Genomic DNA, 24,478 nt, shown 5'->3' with positions numbered 1-24,478 from the left:
ACCAATGTTTTCTTAGGTCAGTCTTCCGAGGCAACAAAAATAAATAAAAACAAAAACAAACAAATGAGACCTGGTCAAACTTACAAGCTTTTGCAGAGCAAAGGAAACCATAAACAAAATGAAAAAAAACAATCTACAGAATGGGAGAAAAGATCTGCAAACAATGCAACTGACAAGGGCTTAAATTCCAAAGAAGAAATACAGATGGCCAACAGACACATGAAAAGAGGCTCAACATTGCTAATTATTAAAGAAACGCAAACCAAAACTAAAACTATAATGAAGTATCACTACACACTGGTCTGAATGGCCATCGTGCTGGAAAAGGTGTGTGGAGAAAAGAGAATCCTCCTCCTATGCTGTTTGTCGGAATGTAAGATGTTGCGGCCACTGTGGAAAACAGTATGGAGGTTTCTCTGAAAACTAAGAATTACCATATGATCCAGCAATCCCACTCCTGGGCATATATCCCAGACATAACTCAAAAAAGATACATGCACACCTATATTCATAGCAGCACTTATTTACAATAGCCAAGATATGAAAAAAACCTAGGTGTCCATCAGCAGATGAATGGATAAAGATGTGGCACGTATATACAATGGAACACTATCCAGACACAAAAAATGAAATGCCGTTCATAGCAACAGCATGCAACTAGAGATCCTCACACTAAGCGAAGTCAGAAACAGACAAACATGACGTACCACTTACATGTGGAATCTAAAATATGACACAAATGCACCTATCCAGGGCTTCCCTGGTGACTCAGAAGGTAAAGAAACTGCCTGCAATGTGGGAGACCCAGGTTCAACCCCTGGGTCAGGAAGATTCCTTGAAGAAGGGCATGGCAACTCACTTCAGAGTTCTTGCCTGGAGAATTCTATAGACAGAGGAGCCTGGCTGGGCTACAGCCCATGAGACTGCAAAGAGTCAGACACGACTGAACAACTAACATACACACGCACACACACGAAACAGAAACAGACTCACAGAGGACAGACTTGTGGTTCCCAAGCAGGAGGAAGCTGGAGGAGGCATGGTGGGCTGGGAGGCTGGGGTTAGCAGATGTAAGCTTTAGTATACAGAAGGGATAAACAACAACATCCTACTGTATATACAGCACAGAGAACTATATTCGATATTCTATGATAAACTATAGTGGAAAAGAGTATTTTAAAAAAGGAAGGTACATGTATAAATATATATATAACTGAATCACTTTGCTGAACAGCAGAAATTAACACATTGTAAATCAACTACAGTTTTTTTTAATTGAAAACAAAACCAGTATTCAGCATTAAAAAAGAATGAAATTATGATATATGCTAAAATGTGAAAGAACCTGGAAACCAGGGTGCTAAACAGAAGCCATACACAAAAACATACTTTATAATTCCACTTATATGAAATATAGGCAAACTCATAGAAACAGAAAGTAGAATGGTGGTTACCAAAGGCTAAGGGGTAGAGGAACAGGAAGTTATTGTTTAACAGGTACAGAATTTCTGTTTGCGATGATGAAAAGTTCCAGAAATCAATAGTGATGATGTTTGCACAACACTGGATGCACTTAATGCCAATGAATTACACACTTTATGACTAAAATGATAGATTGTATGTTATGTATATTTTATCACAATAAAAAAATACCCAAAAAACTGTAGTTGCTGATAGAAAAAGACAAGTAATAATATATGGAGTCCTTATACATTGCCTAAGAGAATATAAAATGGTACACTCACTTTAGAAAACCACCTGGCAATTCTATAGAAAGGCACTGGGAAAAGTAGATATCCACACTTAAAAGGATGCACTCGGACTCTTACCTCACACCATCTTTTCATATGCTAGTTGGCCATGTGAAAGTAATCTTTGGATAAATGTTCAAATACTTTGCTCATTTTGCTACACCATATACAAAAATTAACTAAAAACTGATTAGAGACCTAAAGCTAAGACCAGAACTATAAAACTCCTAGAAAAAAATAGGGGGAAAGTTTCATAACATTAGATTTGGCAATGATTTCTTGGATATGACACCAAAAGCACAAACAAAAAAGCAAAAATAGACAGATGTGACATCAAACCTAAAAGCTTTTGTGCAAAGAACATGAGTGAAAGGCAACCTACAGAATGAGAGAAAATATTTGCAAATCACATAGCTGATAAAGGGTTAACAGCTAGACCATATAAAGAACTCCTGCAACTCAACAAAAGCCAACCTGATTACAGTGAGTGAACACCATTAGAGGAATGGAACCAAAATCGCAATAACGTGGCACCTCACACCCATTAGGAGGGCACCCATTTCAAAAAGAACCACAAACAGAAATTTTCAAGTGCTGGCAAGGATGCAGAGAAATCAGAAACCTTGTATACTGTTGGTAGGATTGTAAAATGGTGCAAACAGTATGGAAAATAGTATGGAACTACCACATAATTCAGCAATCCCATTTCTGGGTATATATCCAAAAGAACTGAAAGCAGGGACACAAAGAGATTTGCACACCCACGTTCTTGGCAGCTCTGTTCACAAGAGCCAAGAGGTGGAAGCAAAAGGCCATCAAAGAACAAAAGGATAAACAAAATGTGGTGCGTACACACAATGGAATATTCAGCCTTAAAAAAGGAAGTCCTGTCACATGCTATAATATGGGTGACCTCTGAGTACATGTTAAGTGAAACACAGCAGTCAAAAGAGACAAGTACAGTATGACTCCACTTATATGAGGTATCTGACGTAGTCAAATTATAGAAACACAAAGTGGCATGATAGTTACCAAGGGCTGGGGAAGGGGTATAAAGGGAAATCATTGTATAATGGGTACAGAGTGTCAGTTTCACGAAACAAGAAGAGTTCTGGAGATGCTTCATAACAATGTGAATATACTTAACTCCACTGAACTGTACACTCAAAAATGGTTTAAAAGGGGTATTTTATGTCTTTACCACAATTTTTAAGAAGTTAAACAGAGTACCATATGACCTAATAATCCCACTTGTAAGCATACTCAAAGAGAAATGAAAACATATGTCCACACAAAACACATATATGAAAGTTTGGCAGCATTATCATAACATAAAGCCAAAAAGTGGAAATAAATGTCCATCAATAGATGAATGAACAAAATGTGATATATTCATATAATGGAATATTATTTAGCCATAAAAAGCACATACTGAAGCACATTACATGCCACTGTAAATGAACTCCGAAAACATTACACATGAGTGAAAGAAGTGAAATACTATACATCAGTAAAAGAAGTAGCCACAAAATGCCTCATATTATGCGATTCCATTTTTATGAAGTGTCCAGAACAGGCAAATTCACAGAGAAAGAAAGTGACTGTCTAAGGACGAATGGAGGAGAGGAACAGGGAGAGACTTGCCACTTGCTATGGGGTTTCTTTATGAGATAATGAAAATATTCTGGGCTTACATGATGGTGATAGTAGCACAAACCTGTGAATGTAACAAAAACCACTGCATTGTATTCAGGTTAACACCTGAACAACACGAGTTTTCACAGGTCCACCTACATGAAGATTTTTCCAACAACAGATTCTATGTTACTACATGAGCTATGGTTGGTTGCACAGTGTTTGTGTCAGTCGCTCAGCTGTGTCTGGCTCTTTGCAACCCCACAGACTGTAGCCCACCAGGCTCCTCTATCCATGGGACTCTCCAGGCAAGAATATTGCAGTGGGTAGCCATTCCCTCTCCAGGGGATTTTCCCTACCCAGGGATCAAAGCCAGATCTCCTGCACCACAAGCAGATTCTTTATCATCTGAGCCACCGGGGAAATCCTCCACAGATGCAGAATAACAAAATGCCATCTATAAAGTTATACACAGATTTTTGACTGTGTGGATGGTCAGCACCCTAACCTCAAATTGGTGTCCAAGGGCGAACTGTGTTTTCATTTTTAATGATGAATTAAAAAAAGGATATACTGATTTGGGAAGTACTGCTTGGGGTTCAATGATTTCAAGTCTATCTTCCTCCTTAGCCAAGGAACGGGTTACAACCTCTCTGTTTTCCTGAAAAAAGACTATCCCAGTGGAGTTCAGTAGCTAACTACAGCATCCCTTCTGTTTCTGAGATGGGCCAGTTCATCCCTCCATAGCTCTCCTATCTGACTGAAGCTAGACGTGGCCAGTCCAGACAGTGACAAGAGCATACATCCACAGCAGCCAAAGAACTGAGTTCAAGCAGTCCCTACCTCAGGCTCCCTGAGAACCAGGACTACAGGCACAAGGATCACTCTGTCGGCCTGACACAGTGGCTATAATTTCTTCTCCTGGAAAATAGCCACAAAACAAATTAAGCACTGGTCCCACAGCATCCTGGAATCAGGGGAAATCCAAAAGACTATCCATCTTCCTATGAAAGCAAGACTAAGGACAACCTAAATATCCATTAACAGAAAACTTGTGACAACAGCATTCATTTGCATGGACTACGAAAGCGCCATTCAAAAGAATGATCTGGGATGCTGGTAATTTCCATTTCTTCATCAAGGTGCTAGTCATGTAGATGTGCTCAGTTTGTGAAAATTAGTTGCACATGAAGATGACATGTGCAAGTTCTTCTAGGTACACTTCAATAAAACATTTTTTAAAAGCATACAGTAGATCTACTTGTATCAGTAAGGAATGTCATTTTAAAATACTAAGTGAAAAAATAAAGATGTAGAGGAGTATATATTACATGCTACCATTTATTGTTGAAACCATAGTTAGGTGTAAATATAAACGCCTATAAAACAGATGCTTTGGAAGAATACATAAGCAACTAAAAAGGCAACGGTTATGGATGGGGAATGGAAGTCTATAGTGAGAGAGATTTATTTTTTATTTTATATACTCTCTAACATTATTTTAATGTTACCATGCACATTTATTCATTTCACAATGACAGACACCTGCTGCCTTGGGACAATCTGCTGCAATCTGGGCTATGAGGCAGCATCAGATACCTGGGATCAGGGAAGGCTGTGTGGTTTATTAGAGAAGCAATGAGTGGAGGTTTGTTATAGCAGGAAGTGAAAGGATGTAATAAAAGGCGTATTTTCTGAACTAAAGAGTTTGTTTCTCATTTCCAGCCTTTCTAGCTGTGTGATCTCAGACAAGTTAAGAGCCTCAGTTACCCCATTTGAACAATGAGGATACTTCTAACAGGGCTCTTAAGATTAATAATAAGGACTAACAATAATGTGTGTATTTGCAAAGTACCTACTAACATGGTACTTGCAGCCTAGTTGGCACTAGAGCATTAGTTTTGCTATCCTTTGCCCTAGAACTAAAACTAAAAGTAAACTAATCCTGGTAGAAACAGAAGGGCAAAGAAGAAAAAAATGGACTTTAGAGGTTGGGACAGGAGGATCAGGGGCCTGGGGCGCAGCAGTGCTTAAACTTCGGAGCTGACAGTAGATGCGAACTGGTATAGGAACTGTGACGCCATCTTGTTGAGGCTTTGCTCCCCATATTCCTTCCCCCTGTCCCCTCCTCGCTCAGATACAATAATTTGGTGGGTTCTTCCGTCTCAGCTTTACCTGAATCCCAATTCAGTAGAGTCAGCATTCTGCTGAGCCAACACGAAGACCTGACAAGTGTCTCACAGGCACCTCTACAAGCTAGAAATGGAGGGGAATACTCTCTGCGGGGGTTTCCTGGGGACCTCCAGGACAGGCTTAAAAGTCTTCAGAGTAAGGCAATACAGGAGACGAGCTGAAACATAAAAGTGCCAGGGATGAGTCTAACTTTGAAGAATGCTACTTCATCCTACAGACACCAACTGAACTTTAACAATTTTTTCAGAGCAATATGAAGTTTAGGGAGATGTATCTGTAGAACAATTAAGACCCAAAGAAAGTCCTAAACTAGGTAAGAAAAAAAAAAAAATTAAGGGATTAAGACCAGTTCTTTGGTAGATATTGACACAGTGACTCCCAGAGACGAACTGAGAGAGAAGGGTCAAAAACTAGGGGCAGCCATCAGCTACTATCAGCTCTCAGGAAGGACGTTTTCACCTCACCTTTCACTTTCTGCTATAGCAAACCTCCACTCATTACTTTTCTGATAAACCACACAGCCTTCCCTGATCCCAGGTATCTGGATGCTGATTCATAGCCCAGATTGCAGCAGACTGTCCCAAGGCAGCAGGAGTCTATCATTGTGAAATGAATAAATGTGCATGGTAACATTAAAATAATGTTAGAGAATATATGAATTTCACCTTAGTGATTAAGTAAATTATGAAAAAGTAAATCCCTTATCCAAACCTAGGAATCCAAAGAGATGTGAATAAACCTGAGATACCCCTTGCTACACCTACAGCTAAGGAAACAAACACATCTGGATAAAACATATGGCTGTCTAAATTTGCTATAACCAAAATCTTGCCACCGAGATTCAGATAGCAAAGAATTCTTACATGAAACGTTTGGTGTAAAACTGCAAAACCTTTCACCTGCTAGAGATTTCAAACTGCCAGTGTTTAGGTATGAATACTACAGAGCAAAGAAGCACACTAGTCAGTCTCACAGAGCTTTGAGACTCTCTCTGTCAGTGGCCTCCTAAGGACTTCAGTTCTTTCAAAACACACACACACAAAAGAAAACCACTCAGAGAACATCCACAATTCAAGGAAAAGGTGGCACAGAATAAATCTATCACCCTGTCAATCAATCCTCAATAAAAGCCAGCTGAGCCAACCTCACTTCAGATCAACCTAAAGGAAGCAACCAAAGCAAACCTCCCTTCGGATCAGCCCAAAGGAAGCAACCAAAGTGCCACATAAGCAAGCCAGTGGAATGAACTGGCACCTCTGAAAAGAGACAAGATATAACTAAAGCATAAGTTTATTAACCACTGAAATCTTACTATGCGGCTAACTGATTATAAAGCACCATGAACAAGTGCTGTAAGGCTAGATTCACTGCTATCAGCATAATTATGTCCCGAAAGAGGAGTCTGAGATAACACTGAACAGATCAAAGAGCATTTCCTCAGCCTTTAAAAGTCATTTAATGAACCTGACAATAAATATTTAAGCTCGTTAGCATGACCATTCACATTTATGCGATTAGAAGTGCTTTATACTCAAGCTCTGAGTCAGACTGCAACATCATCTAAGGGAAAGAATTCTGATTTTTAACTACCTCCATATAGGTCTTTGAATAAACTATTTCCTGGCATGAAAAAGGTTTTAATTTCTGATCCCACGTTTCCTCAAATGTTAAATGACAAAATCTTTATCATCTTCAAGGAACACTAGGTATCAACTAACTGTGCAGTACTCTGAAAATATCAAAAGAAATGAAAACTTTGCTACCCTAAAGACTATTAATTTTCAAAAAACAAGCAAACAAACCAAAAATCCCAATTAATTCCAATGGAAACACAAGTGTTACTACAGAGCTTCTTTTGAAAGTTATCATTTATTAAGATTTCACTGACTAATCAATTATATAGCTGGCAATATACTTTGAAAAAGCTCAACCTTTTGATTCAAGATCTCATCAACACAGTCACTCAACAGATTTTAACTGAGTGTCTTTACTACGTGCCATATACACTGTCACCTTGTTTATTTAACTTATATGCAGAGAACATCATGCGAAATGCTGGACTGGATAAAGCACAAGCTGGAAACAAGATTGCTGGGAGAAACATCAACAACCTCAGATATGCAGATGGTACCACCCTTACGGCAGAAAGTGAAGAAGAACTAAAGAGCCTCTTGATGAAAGTGAAAGAGGAGAGTGAAAAAGCTGGCTTAAAACTCAACATTCAAAAAATGAAGATCATGGTATCCAGTCCCATCACTTCATGGCAAATAGATGGGGAAACAATGACAGACTTTATTTTCTTGGGCTACAAAATGTCTGCAGATGGTGACTGCAGCCATGAAATTAAAAGACACTTGCTCCTTGGAAGAAAAGCTATGACAAACCAGGACAACATATTAAAAAGCAGAAACATTATTTTACCAACAAAGGTCCTTCTAGTCAAAGCTATGGTTTTTCTAGTAGTCTGCGTGGATGTGAGAGTTAGACCATAAAGAAAGCCGAGAGTTGAAGAATTGATGTTTTTGACCTGTGGTTTTGGAGACAACTCTAATGTGGTCTTGGAGAAGACCCTAATGCTGGGAAAGACTGAAGGCAGGAGGAGAAGGGGACAACAGAGGATGAGATGGTTGGATGACATCACTGACTTGATGGACATGAGTTTGAGCAAGTTCTGGGGTTGGTGATGGACAGGGAAGCCTGGTGTGTTGCAGTCCACTGGGTCACAAAGAGTCAGACAAGACTGAGCAACTGAACCGAACTGTGTGCCAGATATATGCTAGAAGTTACACAAAAATGAAAAATCTCAACATTGTTCTCAAAGAGGACACGTGTACAATTATATAAAGCAGGTTGCATTCAGTTCAGTTGCTCAGTCGTGTCCAACTCTTTGCGAACCCATAAACCCATAAACCCTGGCAGCACACCAGGCCTCCCTGTCCATCACCAACTCCTGGAGTCCACCCAAACCCATGTCCATTGAGTCAGTGATGCCATCCAACCGTCTCATCCTCTGTCATGCCCTTCTTCTCCTGCCCTCAATCTTTCCCAGCATCAGGGTCTTTTCAAATGAGTCAGCTCTTCGCATCAGTGGCATCCAATCCCATCACTTCATGGCAAATAGATGGGGAAACAATGACAGACTTTATTTTCTTGGGCTACAAAATGACTGCAGATGGTGATTGCAGTCATGAAATTAAAAGACACTTGCTGTTGGCCAAAGTACTGGAGTTTCAACTTCAACATCAGTCTTTCCAATGAACACACAAGACTGATCTGCTTTAGGATGGACTGGTTGGTTCTTCTTGCAGTCCAAGAGACTCTCAACAGTCTTCTCAAACACCACAGTTCAAAAGCATCAATTCTTCGGCGCTCAGCTTTCTTTATAGTCCAACTCTCACTTCGATACATGACTATTGGAAAATCCATAGCCTTGACTAGATGGACCTTTGTGGACAAAGTAATGTCTCTGCTTTTTAATATGCTGTCTAGGTTGGTCATAACTTTCCTTCCAAGGAGTAAGTGTCTTTTAATTTCATGGCTGCAATCACCATCTGAAGTGATTTTAGAGCCCAGAAAAATAAAGTCAGCCACTGTTTCCCCATCTACTTGCCATGAAGTGATGGGACCAGATGCCATGATCTTAGTTTTCTGAATGTTGAGCTTTAAGCCAACTTTTTCACTCTCCTCTTTCACTTTCAAGAGGCTCTTTAGTTCTTCTTCACTTTCTGCCATAAGGGTGGTGTCATCTGCATGCATCAGAAGTTATTAAAAAGTGCAGTGAGTTCAGAATTAAAAAATTCCTGCAGGAAATAATGTCTAAACGATAAGCTTGAAGACTGGATCAATTCCATCAGGGAGACAGAAAAATTAAACCTTCCAGACATATGAAATAGTCTGAATGAAGAAACAAATGCATCTTTTCTCTACTTAAATAGGTATCAAAAATTAAGAGTACCATTAAGTCTAACCATATTTGAGGGAAAGCAGTATTTTGCTATTTCTCTAGGAAGATTTTTTCCTTTATCTGTACAACTGTTAACTTACAAATCCACTTCCTGAGTTTCTCAAATAACTAACTGCATAATTTTTAAAATATTGCACAAGTTTTACCTTGAAGAGTCAGAACTGTCTTCCATAAAGTGAAGTCACTCAGTCATGTCCGACTCTTTGCGACCCCGTGGACTGTAGCCTACCAGGCTCCTCTGTCCATGGGATTTTCCAGGCAAGAATACTGGAGTGGGATGCTATTTCCTTCTCCAGCTATCTTCCATAAAATCTTACCAAAAACAAATGAAATTATCATGGTGATATACATGTTATGCTCACATTTAAAGAGGATCTTATAAACGGCATGGTGTAGAAGAGAAAACTGGCTCTAGGATGAGACAGACCTGGATTTTGAAACTCGGTTCTTACTAGCAGTGTGACCTTCAAAAAGTCCCTTCTCTGAAAGCCAGTTTCCTGGGAGATAACTACCCTGTAAGCAACCCTGTGAGGTAGGGAGACAATATGTATAAAGCCTGCTGCATAAATAAGGTACTCAATCAGCGTTCCCTTTGAGTACTTTAATAGGACAGTAATAATTACTCATAAGCTATTCACAAGCTAGGACTTTACAACAGAGATCATCTGATAAGTATCATACTAGATCAAAATTAGAAAATAACCCAGAGCCTCATATATACAGTACCTTTATGCCACAATATTTTCAAACCATTACATTAGCCTGAAGGTACAGAAATTCTGTCTTCTAAACCACTGATGAGCATGGTACAAAAGCCATTGACTATGACATACTGTACCTTTTGGTTTGATTTCTCTTCCCTTGAATGGCTAAAACGTGTAAGCTAACACAAACCTGTCACAGTCCGCTGGCCATCACTTAGGTTATTCCACCACTTGTTAATCTAAAACAGAAGGAAAATTGCTTATGGTAAATACTTTCAGTCTATGTAAATGAAAAGCAAGAAAGAAAATGCTTTGTGCATAAATGAGAGTCCTCATCAGTAAAAATCTCTATTGAACAACAGACATAATAACTATGCGGTAGAGTGGGAAGCACTGGTGTTTTACAGTCGGACAGCCTGCATCCTCTACAGAGCCACGGATCAGCTCTATGACCCTCGACAAATTACTTCTAAACTTCAGCTTCCTGATACATAAAATGGAGATGGTAACAGATACCTAGCAGTACTACTGTGAGGCATATCAGTGCATGCAAGGCACCCAGCACACTATCAAATAAGTGATTATGCACCAAGGCCCGATCTAGTTTTAAAATCCCAACCAAGAATATTTTCTACCAAAAAATACCTTAAGGTATATAATATTAGACTGAGGTTTAGAAAAAGACAGAATCCTAATCTATCAGGGACACACGCTGAACTTTTTATAATTGATATATGCCTAGAATGGGGCTTCCCCGATGGCTCAGTGGGTAAAGAACCCACCTGCCAACGCAGGAGACACGGGTTCAATCCCTGGGTCAAGATCTCCTGGAAAAGGAAATGGCAACCACCTCCAGTACTCTTGCCTGTGAAATCCCATGGAGAGAGGAGGCTTGCAGGCTATAGTCCTTGGGGTCACGAAGACTCAGACAAGACTTAGTGACTGAGCATGCTGAGCTGATGTCTAGAATTGCTTTACAGTAATCAGTGGTGGGAAAGGATGGCAAAGAAAGGGGACTAGATGAAACAAAGTCGCTGTGTCAGTAACTGTTGATGCAGGATGACAGGGGTTCATTATACTATTTTCTTTATCCTAGACTCTGTTACTTTACTTCTGAAATTTTCCAGGATCAAAGTTTTATTCATGTATTATTTATTTATTTATTTTTGGTCATACTATGTGGCACACAAGACCTTAGTTTCCTGACCAGGGATTGAAATCATGTCCCCTTGTAGAGGGAGCTTGAAGTTCTAACTACTGGACCGCCAGGGAATTCCCTCCATGATTAAAGCTTTTTAATTAAAAAATATATACATGTTCTAACCATGAAACTTGAGCCAGACTTTGTATACTAACACTGAAAGAAATCCAAGGTTAAAAACAAAAGTTACAGATCAGTATGTATTTGATCCATATTCAACAATGATTTCATTTTTGTAATTCAGCTGACCCTTGAGCAGCAGAGGTTTGAACTGCACCGGTCCACTTAAACGTAGATTTTTTTCAGTAAATATGCACTACACCATATATACTACACCATCTGTAGTTGGCAGCACCCACCAATGTGGGACCACTGTTAGGGAGGGCCAACTATAAAGTTATATGCAGGTTTGCTACTACGTGGAGGATCAGTGCCCCAACCCTTGCATTGTTCAAGGGTCAACTGTAAAATTAAATGTACGTGAGCTCTCACACCTTACTTGCTGCAGTAGTGTGGCATGGGTTCCCAGGACTTTCATTTCCCATGTTTTATTTATGTGTTATTTCAACTTTAACAGGATTTTACATTTTATATCCTATCATTTACCTATCTCAAATTCATCTTGGGATGAAGATCATGTATATCATTTGTGTCATTTTCACCATTTCAAGGAATAATTTGGATACCAAAACTTTATAGTTCAGAAGCCTGTAGCTTTTAAAGGGATCCAGGAATGTGGAATAGGTCAGCATTACAATCTTCTCAAACATATTGTACTAAATAAAAACCATTGCTCATTACTGCAGGTTTTACCTGCAAAATTACATTAACTGTTCTTCTGACATAAAGCCTCTCTAGAACAGGTAGGGCTCATGCTTCCTGTGTTGATGGGGAAACGAGGAGGAATGATTCCTCCCTACTTAGAGGAACCTCAACTACCATTAAGAAAAAGAACACCCACAGCTGCCCTCTCAGCCTCTCGCTGGCCACACACCCACGGCTGCCCTCTCAGCCTCTCGCTGGCCACACACCCACAGCTGCCCTCTCAGCCTCTCAGTGGCCAGGAAAGAAGTGGAAGAGGAAAAGCGACGAGGACACCAGCTCATCTCCACACTGGAGGGCAGTGTGCTGCCACTACAAAACAAGAAAGTGCCTGAAAAGGAAAGATTCACAAATAGCCTACAGGCTCTGCTCAGTAAGCACTGTCAAATGAAATAAAACATATGCTTTCTGTAAAAGGCGAGGAAAGCCATCAACATGTACACGAAGTAAGGAAAAGTTCTAAAAGCTCTGTGTTTGTACCCTTTTCTTGCATCCTCAATCCAAACACAGTTAGAAACATCAACAGTAGGTATTTATCAGAGAGATATAAACATCATGGCACTAAGGAGCTTTTAAAAATCCACACAGTATCTCTACCCCTCAAACATAAAACGCCCTCTGATTAACAACATGTATTCCAAAATCATCCATCCAGGAGATGCAAGTAAAAACAGTGGCCATTAGTAGAACCGGAAGAAAGTGCAAACAGTAATTTCCAACAACTGTTTGTGGTGATTCTTGCTCTATGTGGGTAGAGGGACGAACTTCTTGTAGCGCTTAACTGCAACAGTGCCAGCCGTGTAAAACGTTAACACTTGGTGGCTCAGTCGGTAAAGAATCCACCAGCGATGCAGGAGATGAGGCTTCAATCCCCTGGTTGGGAAGATCCTCTGCAGTAGGAAATGGCAACCCACTCCAGTATTCTTGTCTGGGAAATCCCTTGGACAGAGGAGCTCCATGGGCTATAGTCCATGGGGTCGCAAGAGTTGGACACAACTTGGTGACTAAAACTACTACAATGAATAAAGAATATTAAGTGCACTGACTTCATATCTACTGACCTAATGTTGCTATTAAAAACACTTCATAATAGCCAGACTTCAAAAACTTACCAACTAGAACAAACAAAAGCCATATTTATCTTTACCTCCTTTCTGAAGTCTCCTTCCTTCTGTGGTCTTATGCTATCCAACCAATCAGCTTTTATACCATCAAAATAACTTTGGACCTTGGATTTCAGTGATTCATATTGCCAAATAGCAGCTGATCCAAATGCACAGCCTGTAAACTACATAAAACAAATATATTACAAAAAATTTTTTAAGAAATAGACCTATACATAGTTTCAAGGATATTATTTCATTTTCATCGCTTTTTATGAACATAAGGAACATAGGGTACACTGAAACTTATTAGGTGAACATTTCACTGTTTCCCATTTTATTAACTTCACAGTACCCTGGGACCTGTTTACAATTAGAACTTCTTCAATAAAATTCCAAATATCAACTCGGTATCACCTACAATGTTATAACAAATAAAAGGCCCATGAGTTTCTTCTCCAGGGCTTACATGAGTGAACCATGCACTAACAGCAATTACTGGATTCATGTTTTCTTATAATCACGACTCCAGATCCTTTTGATGCCCCTCCATGTGTCATTAAGGAAGCCCAAACACAACAGTGCTTTAACACCACACCTGAGGCCATGCAGGTAACTCATATTAATGTGAGCTCTTACCCCAACAGTAAAAAACAAAGGCTTTACAAGAGTTCTTATAGGATAGGGCGAAGGGTAAAAGGCTGCTTCTTCTACAGGAGGAATCAGAGCACTTCTCTTGTATGCTTCACTACTTGTGTCCGGTCTTCGTGGTTCAACCTTCCTGGGTGCTTTTCTGAATCCACATTTTTGCTGGATAAAAAAGTTAAACCTACCGAAGAAAATGGCAGATTAGAAACTGAACTGCATCTTGCAAACAGCAACCTCTGTGAGCCTCCCCTCTTAACCTGCAACATCACCAACTCAGTTTATACTCACTCTGCAGCCCCAAAGCCACCAAGACTCCTACTCCCAGGGAGGATTCAGTCAAAACAGTGAACTATGCTCTTCTGAAAAAGGAGAGACAAACTACAGCAGCTTTACAGGGCATGTTTGGGCTATTACTGTGTATCAATAAATAAAACAATTTGTACTCCTGCTCCACACAGTTTACAATCCAATAAAAAGCTTTTTTCTTTTGTCAAACGGTAATTTCTCCCAGGTAGACCAGGCAGAGGCCTCTTCCTGACTGTTCTCATTATACTCTAAACATACTACCTTTCTACACTCATTAAACTGCTTGAAAGCAATCAGACAGGTCTTCCCATCTTTGTAACCCACAACCTGAAACACTCTGGTTGAGTAAAAAGAAAAATTTCATTTCTGTGGCCTGGATAACATCTAAACAAGTAAGTGATTCACATCTATGTCTCGAGTCCCAGCCTCAATTTTCTTATCCTGTATTTCCAACTATATATTGAATATTTCTACTTGACTGGAGAAGGAAATGGCAACCCTCTCCAGTACTCTTGCTGGGAGAATCCCAGAGGCAGAGGAGCCTGGTAGGCTACAGTCCATGGGGTCACAAAGAGTTGGACATGACTAAGCATGCAGGCATGCTCCCCATTACTTCAAAAACCAATATATTCAAAAGGGAATTCAGCCTCCTCTACAAACAGCTCCATTTTCTGACTTCCTTACTCCTTCAGTGGTCCCACAGTTCTCTGAACCACTAAGATTAAAAATCTAGAAGTTATTATTCTTTCTCCTTAATTCTTACCATCTCCTTAATTCTTACCATCTAATTAAAAATCAACTCTGGCAAATAACATTCTTTCCATTCTTAATTTAGTCCTTTATCCCATGCCTAGTTTATGTCAACAGCTTATTTAAATAGTTCAAACATTTTAACATGTTGCATTTTCTTCTTTCCTCATATTATTCTTCCACAAACATTCAATGCCTCCTCAAATGCTCTCTCAGAGGACCAACATTCTCTCCTTAAGTCCAACACAATCCCTTAGCTCATCCCTTCTGGCCTGGAATACTTTACCATTTCCTAACAGATTTCATTGTTTTTAATACTGCCCTACTCCAATTTATCCTTCACATTTTATTAAACGCAAATACATTTACCATCCCCCTGCTTGGAACCACACAGTAAATGTCTCATCATCCTATCAAACTTAGCAACGCTGCTCCTTTGTCACAGGATGTGCTTCTCTTAACTTCTTCTGTGCCCTTCAAACTTGAGTTCACGTCCTCCTCCAAGAAGCAGTCCTAACCTCCCCCAGGCTGAGTGTATTGTCTGTATTCCTAGAGTCCTAAAATACCTTGTATATACTCTTAACCTTCTCTCATTCACTGGCTGTACTGTAACTGGATTATCACTTCTGTATTCATTATATCTCTACCACCAAGGCCAATCCCTAATAAAGAAAGGGTCAACAATTACTTCAGAAAAAAGAAGGGATCAAGAACAATGATTGGTTTTATTTTGAATAAGTGAAAGGAAAGTGGTACTATTCACTAAGACAAGGAAAATCAGAAGCACCGAAAAAGGAAAGTAGGAGAGATGAATTAACTCCATCTTAGGCTCTGTTTAAAATGCTTGCAGTCATTGCAGCACAATTCTATCAGCTAAAAAACTGGAACTTAAATTGCTATCAACTGGGGAAAGGAGAAAGTCTGGTATATTTATACGACGGAATACAGTTGTCCCTCGGTATCTACTGGAGATTGGTTCTAGGACCCCTTGCAGATACCAAATTCTGGATGTTCAAATCCCTTATAGAAAATATAGCTGACATTCCCCATCAACATGGTTGAATCCATGGATGAGACACCTGGAGGTGTTCAGGGCCAACTAAACTACTCAATGAAAAACTGCTGATCACACATCACAGATGAATCTCAAAAACACGGAGCAAAAGAAGTCAAACACAAAACAGCACATGATGTGACTGTGTGATTGTATGTATATATATAAACGAAGCTGAAAAATAGACGAAAGTTATCTGTGGTTAAAAAATAGTAATCTGTGGTGATCAAAATCAATAGTGATTGCTTAAAGTGGGACTTGACAGGAAAGAGGCAAGAGGGAACTTGCTGGAATGATGGACACTATTTTTAGGTGACAGTTGCACAGGTGTATACATTTGTCAGCACTAAAAGGCTATACACTTAACACTTAAACATTTTACCATATGTAAGCTATACTGCAATAAAGTGTTTTGAGCGCCCAGGTGATATCTAGCAGGCATCTGGAAACATAAAACTCAGAAAAATGGAACAGCTACTGTTACTACTATTACTCATCTAACTTGCTCTTCAATACTGAGTCCACAGCACAGTTCAGATTTTCAGATATCACGTGGTAAGGATGGGTAATGATAAAGTAATTCACCTTAAAACTTTTAGTGAGTCAGAATTTGTACTTACAAATAAGTGCTACTCCTTTCAACAAAATCTGCTTTGGAAAGCAATGTACTTATTCAAACAGTGCCAACTGTTACTCAGAATGGCTCTGAACTCCTTCAGAATCTGTTACCAGGCTTATGAATTTGTTGTTTGTTCAGATGCTAAGTAGTAGCCAACTCTTTGCGACCCCATGAACTGCAGCACGCCAGGCTTCCCTGTCCTTCACCATCTCCCGGAGTTTGCTCCAGCTCATGTCCAATGAGTCAGTGATGCCATCCAACCGTCTCATCCTGTCGCCCCTTCTCCTCCTGCCCTCAATCTTTCCCAGCATCAGGGTCTCTTCCAGTGAGTTCACTAGGTGGCCAAAGTATTGGAGCTTCAGCATCAGTCCTTCCAGTGAATATTAAGGGTTGATTTCCTTTAGGATTAACCTGTTTGATCTCCTTGCTGTCCAAGGGACTCTTGAATCTTCTCCCGCACCACAATTTGAAACCATCAGTTCTTCGGTGTTCAGTCTTCTTTATGGTCCAACTCTCAGATCCGTACTTGACTACCGGGAAAACCAAAGCTTTATCCTTTAGCAAATAACTACTGAATGGCAAATTGCAAATCTACTTTTCTATTTCTTGTTCTATTGCCTGCTTTTTCTGCAGAGGCTAAGAAAGATAAATATCTTCGCTTTATGAGGCTCTCCTATGGCTGCTGCTGCTAAGTCGCTTCAGTCGTGTCCGACTCTGTGTGACCCCAGAGACGGCAGCCCACCAGGCTCCCCGTCCCTGGGATTCTCCAGGCAAGAACAGTGGAGTGGGTTGCCATTTCCTTTTCCAGTGCATGAAAGTGAAAAGTGAAAGTGAAGTCGCTCAGTTGTGTCTGACTCTTAGCGACCCCATGGACTGCAGCCCACCAGGCTCCTCCATCCCTGGGATTTTCCAGGCAAGAGTACTGGAGTAGGGTGCCATGGCCTTTTCCACTCCTATGGCTAGGGGTGGCCATATTACAGAGTTCTAACAAAACGAGACTTAATTATTTAGAAACCTCTTGAAAACAGGTTTTGCTTATCCAGTAAAGATGGAGGTGTCACTAATGTCACATCCCTCCCATTTTTTTTACCTTGAAAAAAAGGATGTAAGTCTCTAGAGACAGGGCAGTCATCTTGAATGTCAAGAGAAAGGCCAAGGACTTCAGGTACTAACCTTGACAGTTTTTGAGCTAGTGAGCAAAGACAACAGTTACCTACCTCCAATCGTTTTAAGCTAAGTACTTCTCATATATTTAAGCAACAATTAACTTACAACCAAGGGCATTCCTAACTGCTAACACCTTTAAAACTGTGTCAATCCTTTGCAATTGGATTTGATTTTTCTTAAATACTCCAAAGTAATTTAGACTAATGTGCTTAGTTGCTCAGTTGTGTCCAACTCTTTATGACCCCATGGACTGTAGCCCACTAGGCTCCTCTGTCCATGGGATTCTCTGGGCAAGAATACTGGAGTGAATAGCCACTCCTTTCTCCAGGGACCTTCCTGACCCAATGATTGAACGCAGGCCTCCTGCACTGCGGCCTCCTACACTGTGGGCAGATTCTTGACCGTCTGAGCTACCAGGGTTCAAGCCCTAATTTACAGAGAGGTCTAGTAAACAAAGTAACACCACTCTGTGTCAAAAAACAAAAAGTGTGACACAAAGTCATAGGAATACATTTCCTTTCAATGTTTCCTTGTAAATGGTTACAAATTGTAACCCAGTGTAGTTGGCAGCTATTTTTTTTTTCCTCTGGTTGTGCCACAAGGTTCCCAAGACTTCAGCTCTCTCATCAGGGGCTGGACCTGGGCCATAGCAATGAGCTCCTGTAATCCTGACCACTGGGCCACATTTTTCTCTTTTTAGACCAAGAAATATGAAGGATGAGATTTCTTTATATCTCCAATAGCTTAATACTACAGGACATGTACTCGATCGCTTCTAATGAAAGACTACTTCAGCAGTTCTTCAACTCATTTACAATTCTGAAGCGCAATGCCTGAGAAGGAACACAAACATGCCAAGTTGGGAATCTGGCTTTGACACAAAGCCAGACCTTTTGCCTAGACTAATATTTATCTTGAGAATCTCAGCAAAAGTTAAGTGTGGGGCTGAGGACATGTTACACAAACTGACCTCAGGTATAGTTCAGATGCAGTATATATATGTTACAGCTGGACATACAGAACTTGTTGGATAGAATTAAGTACTGTGACTTGGTTCATTGAACACTTATTCCTTTCACCTAAGGTACATTCCCATGCTGCAGGGACTGGGAAGCTACAAACTGTTTTCCAGATGCCCTTTTGGTTAGAGTTTGTGACGTGACCAACACCTTCTCATCAGCTTTGCCAGCCAGAACTGGGTTTAGTGAGGAGGCAGCACCCAAGGCGTCACTCCCGTGGAAGGTGGAGGCAGCACAGTTCTTACTCCGGTCAGCAGATCCCTATCTAGCAGCAGATTCCCAGTTGCCTCATTTATTATTGCATAACAGACCGCCCCAAGACTTGGTTGTCCTAAAAGCGTAACTACATCTCGTGATTCTGTGAGGTAGCTGCCCTTGGCTGGGCAGTTCTTCTGCTGGTCTCATCTGGAATCGCTCATGCAGCCAGTCATCTGGCTGCTCAGCTGGAGCTGGAGAGGCTATGATGGCCTCCCTGCCATATCTGGAGCCTCAGTATTGGCTGTTAGCTAGGTCTCTCTTTCTAAATGGTCTCGGTAATCTCTAGTCTAGTCCAACCAGAGCTTTAACCATAGCAGCGAGAGTGTTCCAAGACAGAAAAGGATAAGCTGCAAGGCCTCTTGAGGTCCAGACTCTGAACCTTGCACATTACTTCCTCCACATGGCACTAGTCAAAGCAAGTCACGAGGCCAACCCTGCTTCAAGAAAAAGGGAAATAGATTCCAGCTTCAGATGAGAAAAGCTGCAAATGACTATGGCCATGTTTTAAAATCTACCACCTAACTGCGGCAGAAGCAGTTATGACTCTGAAAGCATAGTCTGGAACAGTAATTCTCACAGCTGGCTCCTGAAAAGGAGTCGAATACTCCATCCCCAAATATGCCACTTTGGCATGGGGATTGTTTTGAGCTGAAGGCAACTGAGAAGCAGCAGATGTAAGAAAAACTCTCTGCCCTGCCCCTATAGGCCTAGAAGCAGGATACACACTTGTAAAGGTGTACCCCCCACCCGTCTCTACCAGGAAGGACAGAAGTTAATCACAAGACAACTCGAGACCCTTATGAACCCAGAGAAAGCATCAGAGGAATCTACATAACAATCTTTACTAACTTGCCCCCATATTAACTTCCCACTATTTGCTGCCCTAGAAACTCAAAGTCCTTTCCCTTTGCATTCTCATTTCTCTAAAACTTTGTGGTTCTTTTGTTAAAATGCTATATAAGACCAAGTTCTAACCATCCCTTTCGGTTACTCATCACTGAGTACTCCAAGGTATACATACAAAGCACGTTTTCCCCTTGTTAACCTGTTTTTTTGTTAGTCTGGCAGGGCCCCAGCCAATAAACCTAAGATTGGTAGAGGGAAAACAGCTTTTCCTTTCCTGTATTATACCTTAGTATTGCCTGGTAAGCTCTTAAAAACAGGACACCATGGCTTCACATCAGACCAATTCAATTAGAATCTCCAGGGATGGGACCAGAGCATCAGTATTTTAAGGGCTCCCCAGGTTTCTCAAGTGTGGGAGGGTTGAAAAGTTGCGATTTACCACAGATGTGGGGAAAACTTTAGTCCCTACACAAATCATCTGGGGATCTTGTTAAAAAAGATTCTAATTCAGTAGGTCTAGGGTGAGTCTGAGATGCTGCATTTCTCAACAAGCTCCTAAATTACAGACTGACAAACTATGGCCTGCAGAGAGAATTTGGTCTTCCAGCTTAAAATAGCTTTTGCATTTTTAAAGAGTTGTTTAAAAGAAAAATAATATCTGACAAAGACCTACATGGCCCTATTTTCTATCTAGACTTTTATAAAATAAAGCTGACAAACCCCTGTCCTAAACTGCTGGTTCATGAACCACTTTGAATAGCAAGAGCTAGAAACTAATCCCCCACTCTTCCAACAGTATTTCCACTTAAATTACAATAGTTATCTACAGGTTAATCCTAACTGACTAGAATTTTAAAAATAGGATTTGCAACCAAATGAAAGAATTCCAATAGGAAAGTTTAACTAGGACTGACAGTGAGCATTTCTGGCTCCTTCCCAGCATAACATCCACACCCTCTTTCCCTCTGGAAAGAGTACCCTGGAATTTTCAGCCATTTGGCTGGGGGAGGTACACCAAGCTCCTGACTGGCGTAAGCATGTCACAGTCATTTTCTTAAAACTCATCTTGAGTTAATACATGGAAGATTCAAAGGGAAATAAATATACCAGTTTTACTAATTTGTCAAGTATTTAAATATATCTTAAGACTGTCATCTCAGTCCAAATTTAAGATTTACGCTCCATATAAATGATACATACAATTAACAAATTATACAGGCTTCTTTCAAGCCTAAACCATTTTTCAGAAGTGCTGCCAATAGTTTGATGATGGTAAAGTTTCTAAAAACTCTAAGTGAGATGTTCTTCATTTTCTGTAAAGAGCCAGACAATAAATATTTTAGTCTTTGTGAAAAACAACTTAAATCTCTGTGTTTAGTCTTTTAAAGCACAGAAACCATTCTTCGCCGGCAGGCTGCCTTGGGCCTGCCATTATAGTTTGTAGAAATTTTGAGGAATATCCCCACCTGTAGTTCTTGTTAAAAAAAAAAAAAAGCAAATTCTCAGCCACACTTCACTCCTGTTACAACAAAAAATCACAAAGACTAAGCCCAGACCTCTGTTTTAACCATATCACCGATTTCATTCCTCCATGTACTAATCTTAGAAATTCGAGAAGAGAAAGCAGATCTAATAAAGTTACATACAAAGAAACTTGCTTCTTTCTAGAAGTTACATTTCGGGCTTACCCACAATGTCTTTTTCAACGTCACCGCAAAAAATGTCCATTTTAAACTCTGCATATGAATGACAGACTAAAAACTTGTGATGGTAATCTTCACCACCACATTTATTTGTTTCAACTGGTCTTCAATTTTTACTGGAGCCTCCTCTTTAACCAAGTTGTTCTTTTCCCTTCCTAACACAGATCTTGAATACTGAACACCTGTTGCTTCCTAATAGCTATATTCACTCTTCTCGCCTCTCAAACTATGCAATTTCAACCGGGGTTTGGAATCAGGACCACTTATATAAATTACCACCTCCACCTGACCTCACTCTCCCATTGCCTCAGGAGTTTTCGCTTAGTGCTGAGGCTCCATGTTCCCCTGTATCATGAAGTTAAGTACAATGTAAGCCAATTTACCACAAATCTCCGATCCCACATTCAGGGCTTGTTTAGAACTACAGGTTCTTTCCCTCTTCTCCCACAACCCACCTCCTTTCCCCCAACTCACCTCCTGCCCACCGGGCAAGTCGACAGGATTGAGGTAAGGCCTGGGAAATACAGTATACAGACACTCCAGATGATCTGAAAATTAAGGATGGCTCCACCATACTGGAGTCTCAACTATTTACCACTGGCTACAGCTGGTGTTGATGGAGAAGGCAATGGCACCTCACTCCAGTACTCTTGCCTAGAAAATCCCATGGATGGAGGAGCCTGGTAGGCTGCACTCCATGGGGTCGCTAAGAGTCTAACAGACTGAGCGACTTCACTTTCACTTTTCACTTTCATGCATTGGAGAAGGAAATGGCAACCCACTCCAGTGTTCTTGCCTGGAGAATCCCAGGGACGGGGGAGCCTGGTGGGATGCCTTCTATGGGGTCGCACAGAGTTGGAGACGACTGAAGCAACTTAGCAGGAGAGCTGATGTAGAACTAAACACAAGGCTTCTTGCTATCATCTATCAGGTAGACTTCAGGCACTCATCTAACCAAGTAAGAAAACAGGAAACTCAAACTCTCTCTGTTAAACAACAGAAAGAAAATTCAGAGCCAAATACACACTAGAACCTTAGTTAAGGGATTTCTCTCAATTTACAGTTGAACTATTCTAATGCAAAAACAGCAAATACTTATAAACCACACTCTTCACACAGCTTCTACTCAGGAAAAATGAAGCTTTCTTTCCAAGTCATCTGAAAACCAAATATTCCACTGTCTCTCAACTCGTTTAACAGAAAAGCCTCTCCTACAACTCTGCAAGAGGCAAAGAGATGCCCTCCTCTGACTCGCCTTCCCCCATAAATTCCTCTAAAGAAGTAATATGTAGAAAAACAAAGCTTTTATAAAGATTGATAAGAGAATAAAATCTCGGCCCTACCACTCTAGCAGCTGTCTTAATTCTTTATTTGCTCGCGGGATTATGAGGTATGGTACCCAATCTGCCCTTTACAGATTACTTCCCCTTCCCGACACGCCCCTCCCAAGAAAGAGGCTACCGCGGGCTCACGGAGATCTGGGCCGGGGCTGGTCACTGAGCACCCGGGGCGAGGTGGCGCGACGAGAAGCGAAGACTGGACGGAGGTGTAAGGGGAAGAGAGAGAGGAGGGACGCGCGAGAAGAGGGGGTGAAGCAGGGGAGGCACAACAGGCCCACAGGCCTCCACACCTAAGGATGCGCGGCCGGAATCGCAGGTCTGAGACGCGAGAAGCCCGGAAGTTGGTCATTACCTGCGCCGGAGCAGCCGCGACGGGGCCAGGGCCGCAGTGAGCTCTTCGTAGCTGCGGCCGCCCACTGGCGGAATCCACGCTTGTCCACAGCTCCAGCCTCTCTGCGTCCAGCCATGCCACGCCATCTTCCCAACCTCTGCCCCACCATGGCCCGACCTTACCAACCCCAGCCGGAAACCACTTCCGGGTCGAGGAAGAACCATAGAGTGCCGAGGAGCAACCTAGAGCGCCCCCGTGCGGCGAAGCCCAGGTTCGACCTACGGAAAGACTACGACCCGAAAGCCGACAGCCAGTCTCCCGGCGCCGCTCGATCTGGACTTTGGAGGAGCGTGGTCTCGCGGCCCGGCCTACAGCCTACTGGCCCAGGGGGAAAAGAGGAGGGAAAACGAACTTAATGATGCCATGGACCAGGCACTTTACCTAAGAACTGCATTTATTACTCGCAAAACACTTAAGATAGATATTATTGTTGGTGGTGGTTTGTTGTTTTTTACCGAAGGGAAGCGAGTGGAGGAGCCAATATCGCAACCCAAGTTTTCTTAAATTACTACTCTTTTCACTGCACCTCACCGTTTCACGTTATGATACACTGAAGAGTTTGTGCATATAACAAAAGGTCCCAAGTCTGGCATGAAAATCTAGATTCTAAATAAAACTCAAACTTCCTGATCAGCTCTTTCCCACCTGTCAACTTTATTTTCTGCCACTCCATCCCTCCCTCTTACCCTAGCTGTGGTCCTACTGAATCATCTGCAGTTTCTGAAAAGCACAACTTTTCCAGTCCCTCCTTCTCTGAAGTTCTTATTACCATCCTCACTGCCCAAACCACCTTTCCCTTCTCTTCCTACCTAAATAATTTGTCCTTCAGACCAACTTGGAGCATCACCTCTTCTAAGAAGCTGTAGGAAAAAGTTCTCCTCCATCCTGGCCAGGTCTGAAAGTTAAAGTGACAAAGACATTAATAGGCCAAAAACATCAATTTTATTAAATTTTTACATGCTCATGGAAGTCGTCACCATAGAATGAAGATCGGAAGAGAAGAC

The 24,478-nt window shown here is 41.1% G+C and overlaps 1 protein-coding gene across 1 annotated transcript in view; it reads right to left on the bottom strand.

Annotated features, from left to right (window-relative positions):
* The window catches only part of PARL (presenilin associated rhomboid like), a 53,315-nt gene extending 29,730 nt beyond the window's left edge, over positions 1-23,585 (bottom strand). The window contains exons 1-4 of the mRNA XM_052640005.1: positions 23,436-23,585; positions 14,013-14,202; positions 13,418-13,558; positions 10,438-10,486 (exon numbers count right to left, since the gene is read on the bottom strand). Of these exons, the coding sequence (XP_052495965.1) occupies positions 10,438-10,486; positions 13,418-13,558; positions 14,013-14,202; positions 23,436-23,560 (505 nt within the window). The 5' untranslated portion in view covers positions 23,561-23,585. The remainder of the gene's footprint in view (positions 1-10,437; positions 10,487-13,417; positions 13,559-14,012; positions 14,203-23,435) is intronic.
* Between the last annotated feature and the right edge of the window lie 893 nt (positions 23,586-24,478).

The sequence above is a fragment of the Budorcas taxicolor genome, chromosome 1 (genome assembly GCF_023091745.1).
Source record: "Budorcas taxicolor isolate Tak-1 chromosome 1, Takin1.1, whole genome shotgun sequence".
In the NCBI taxonomy this organism is placed as follows: Eukaryota; Metazoa; Chordata; class Mammalia; order Artiodactyla; family Bovidae; genus Budorcas; species Budorcas taxicolor.
This window is presented reverse-complemented; position numbering and strand designations above follow the sequence as displayed.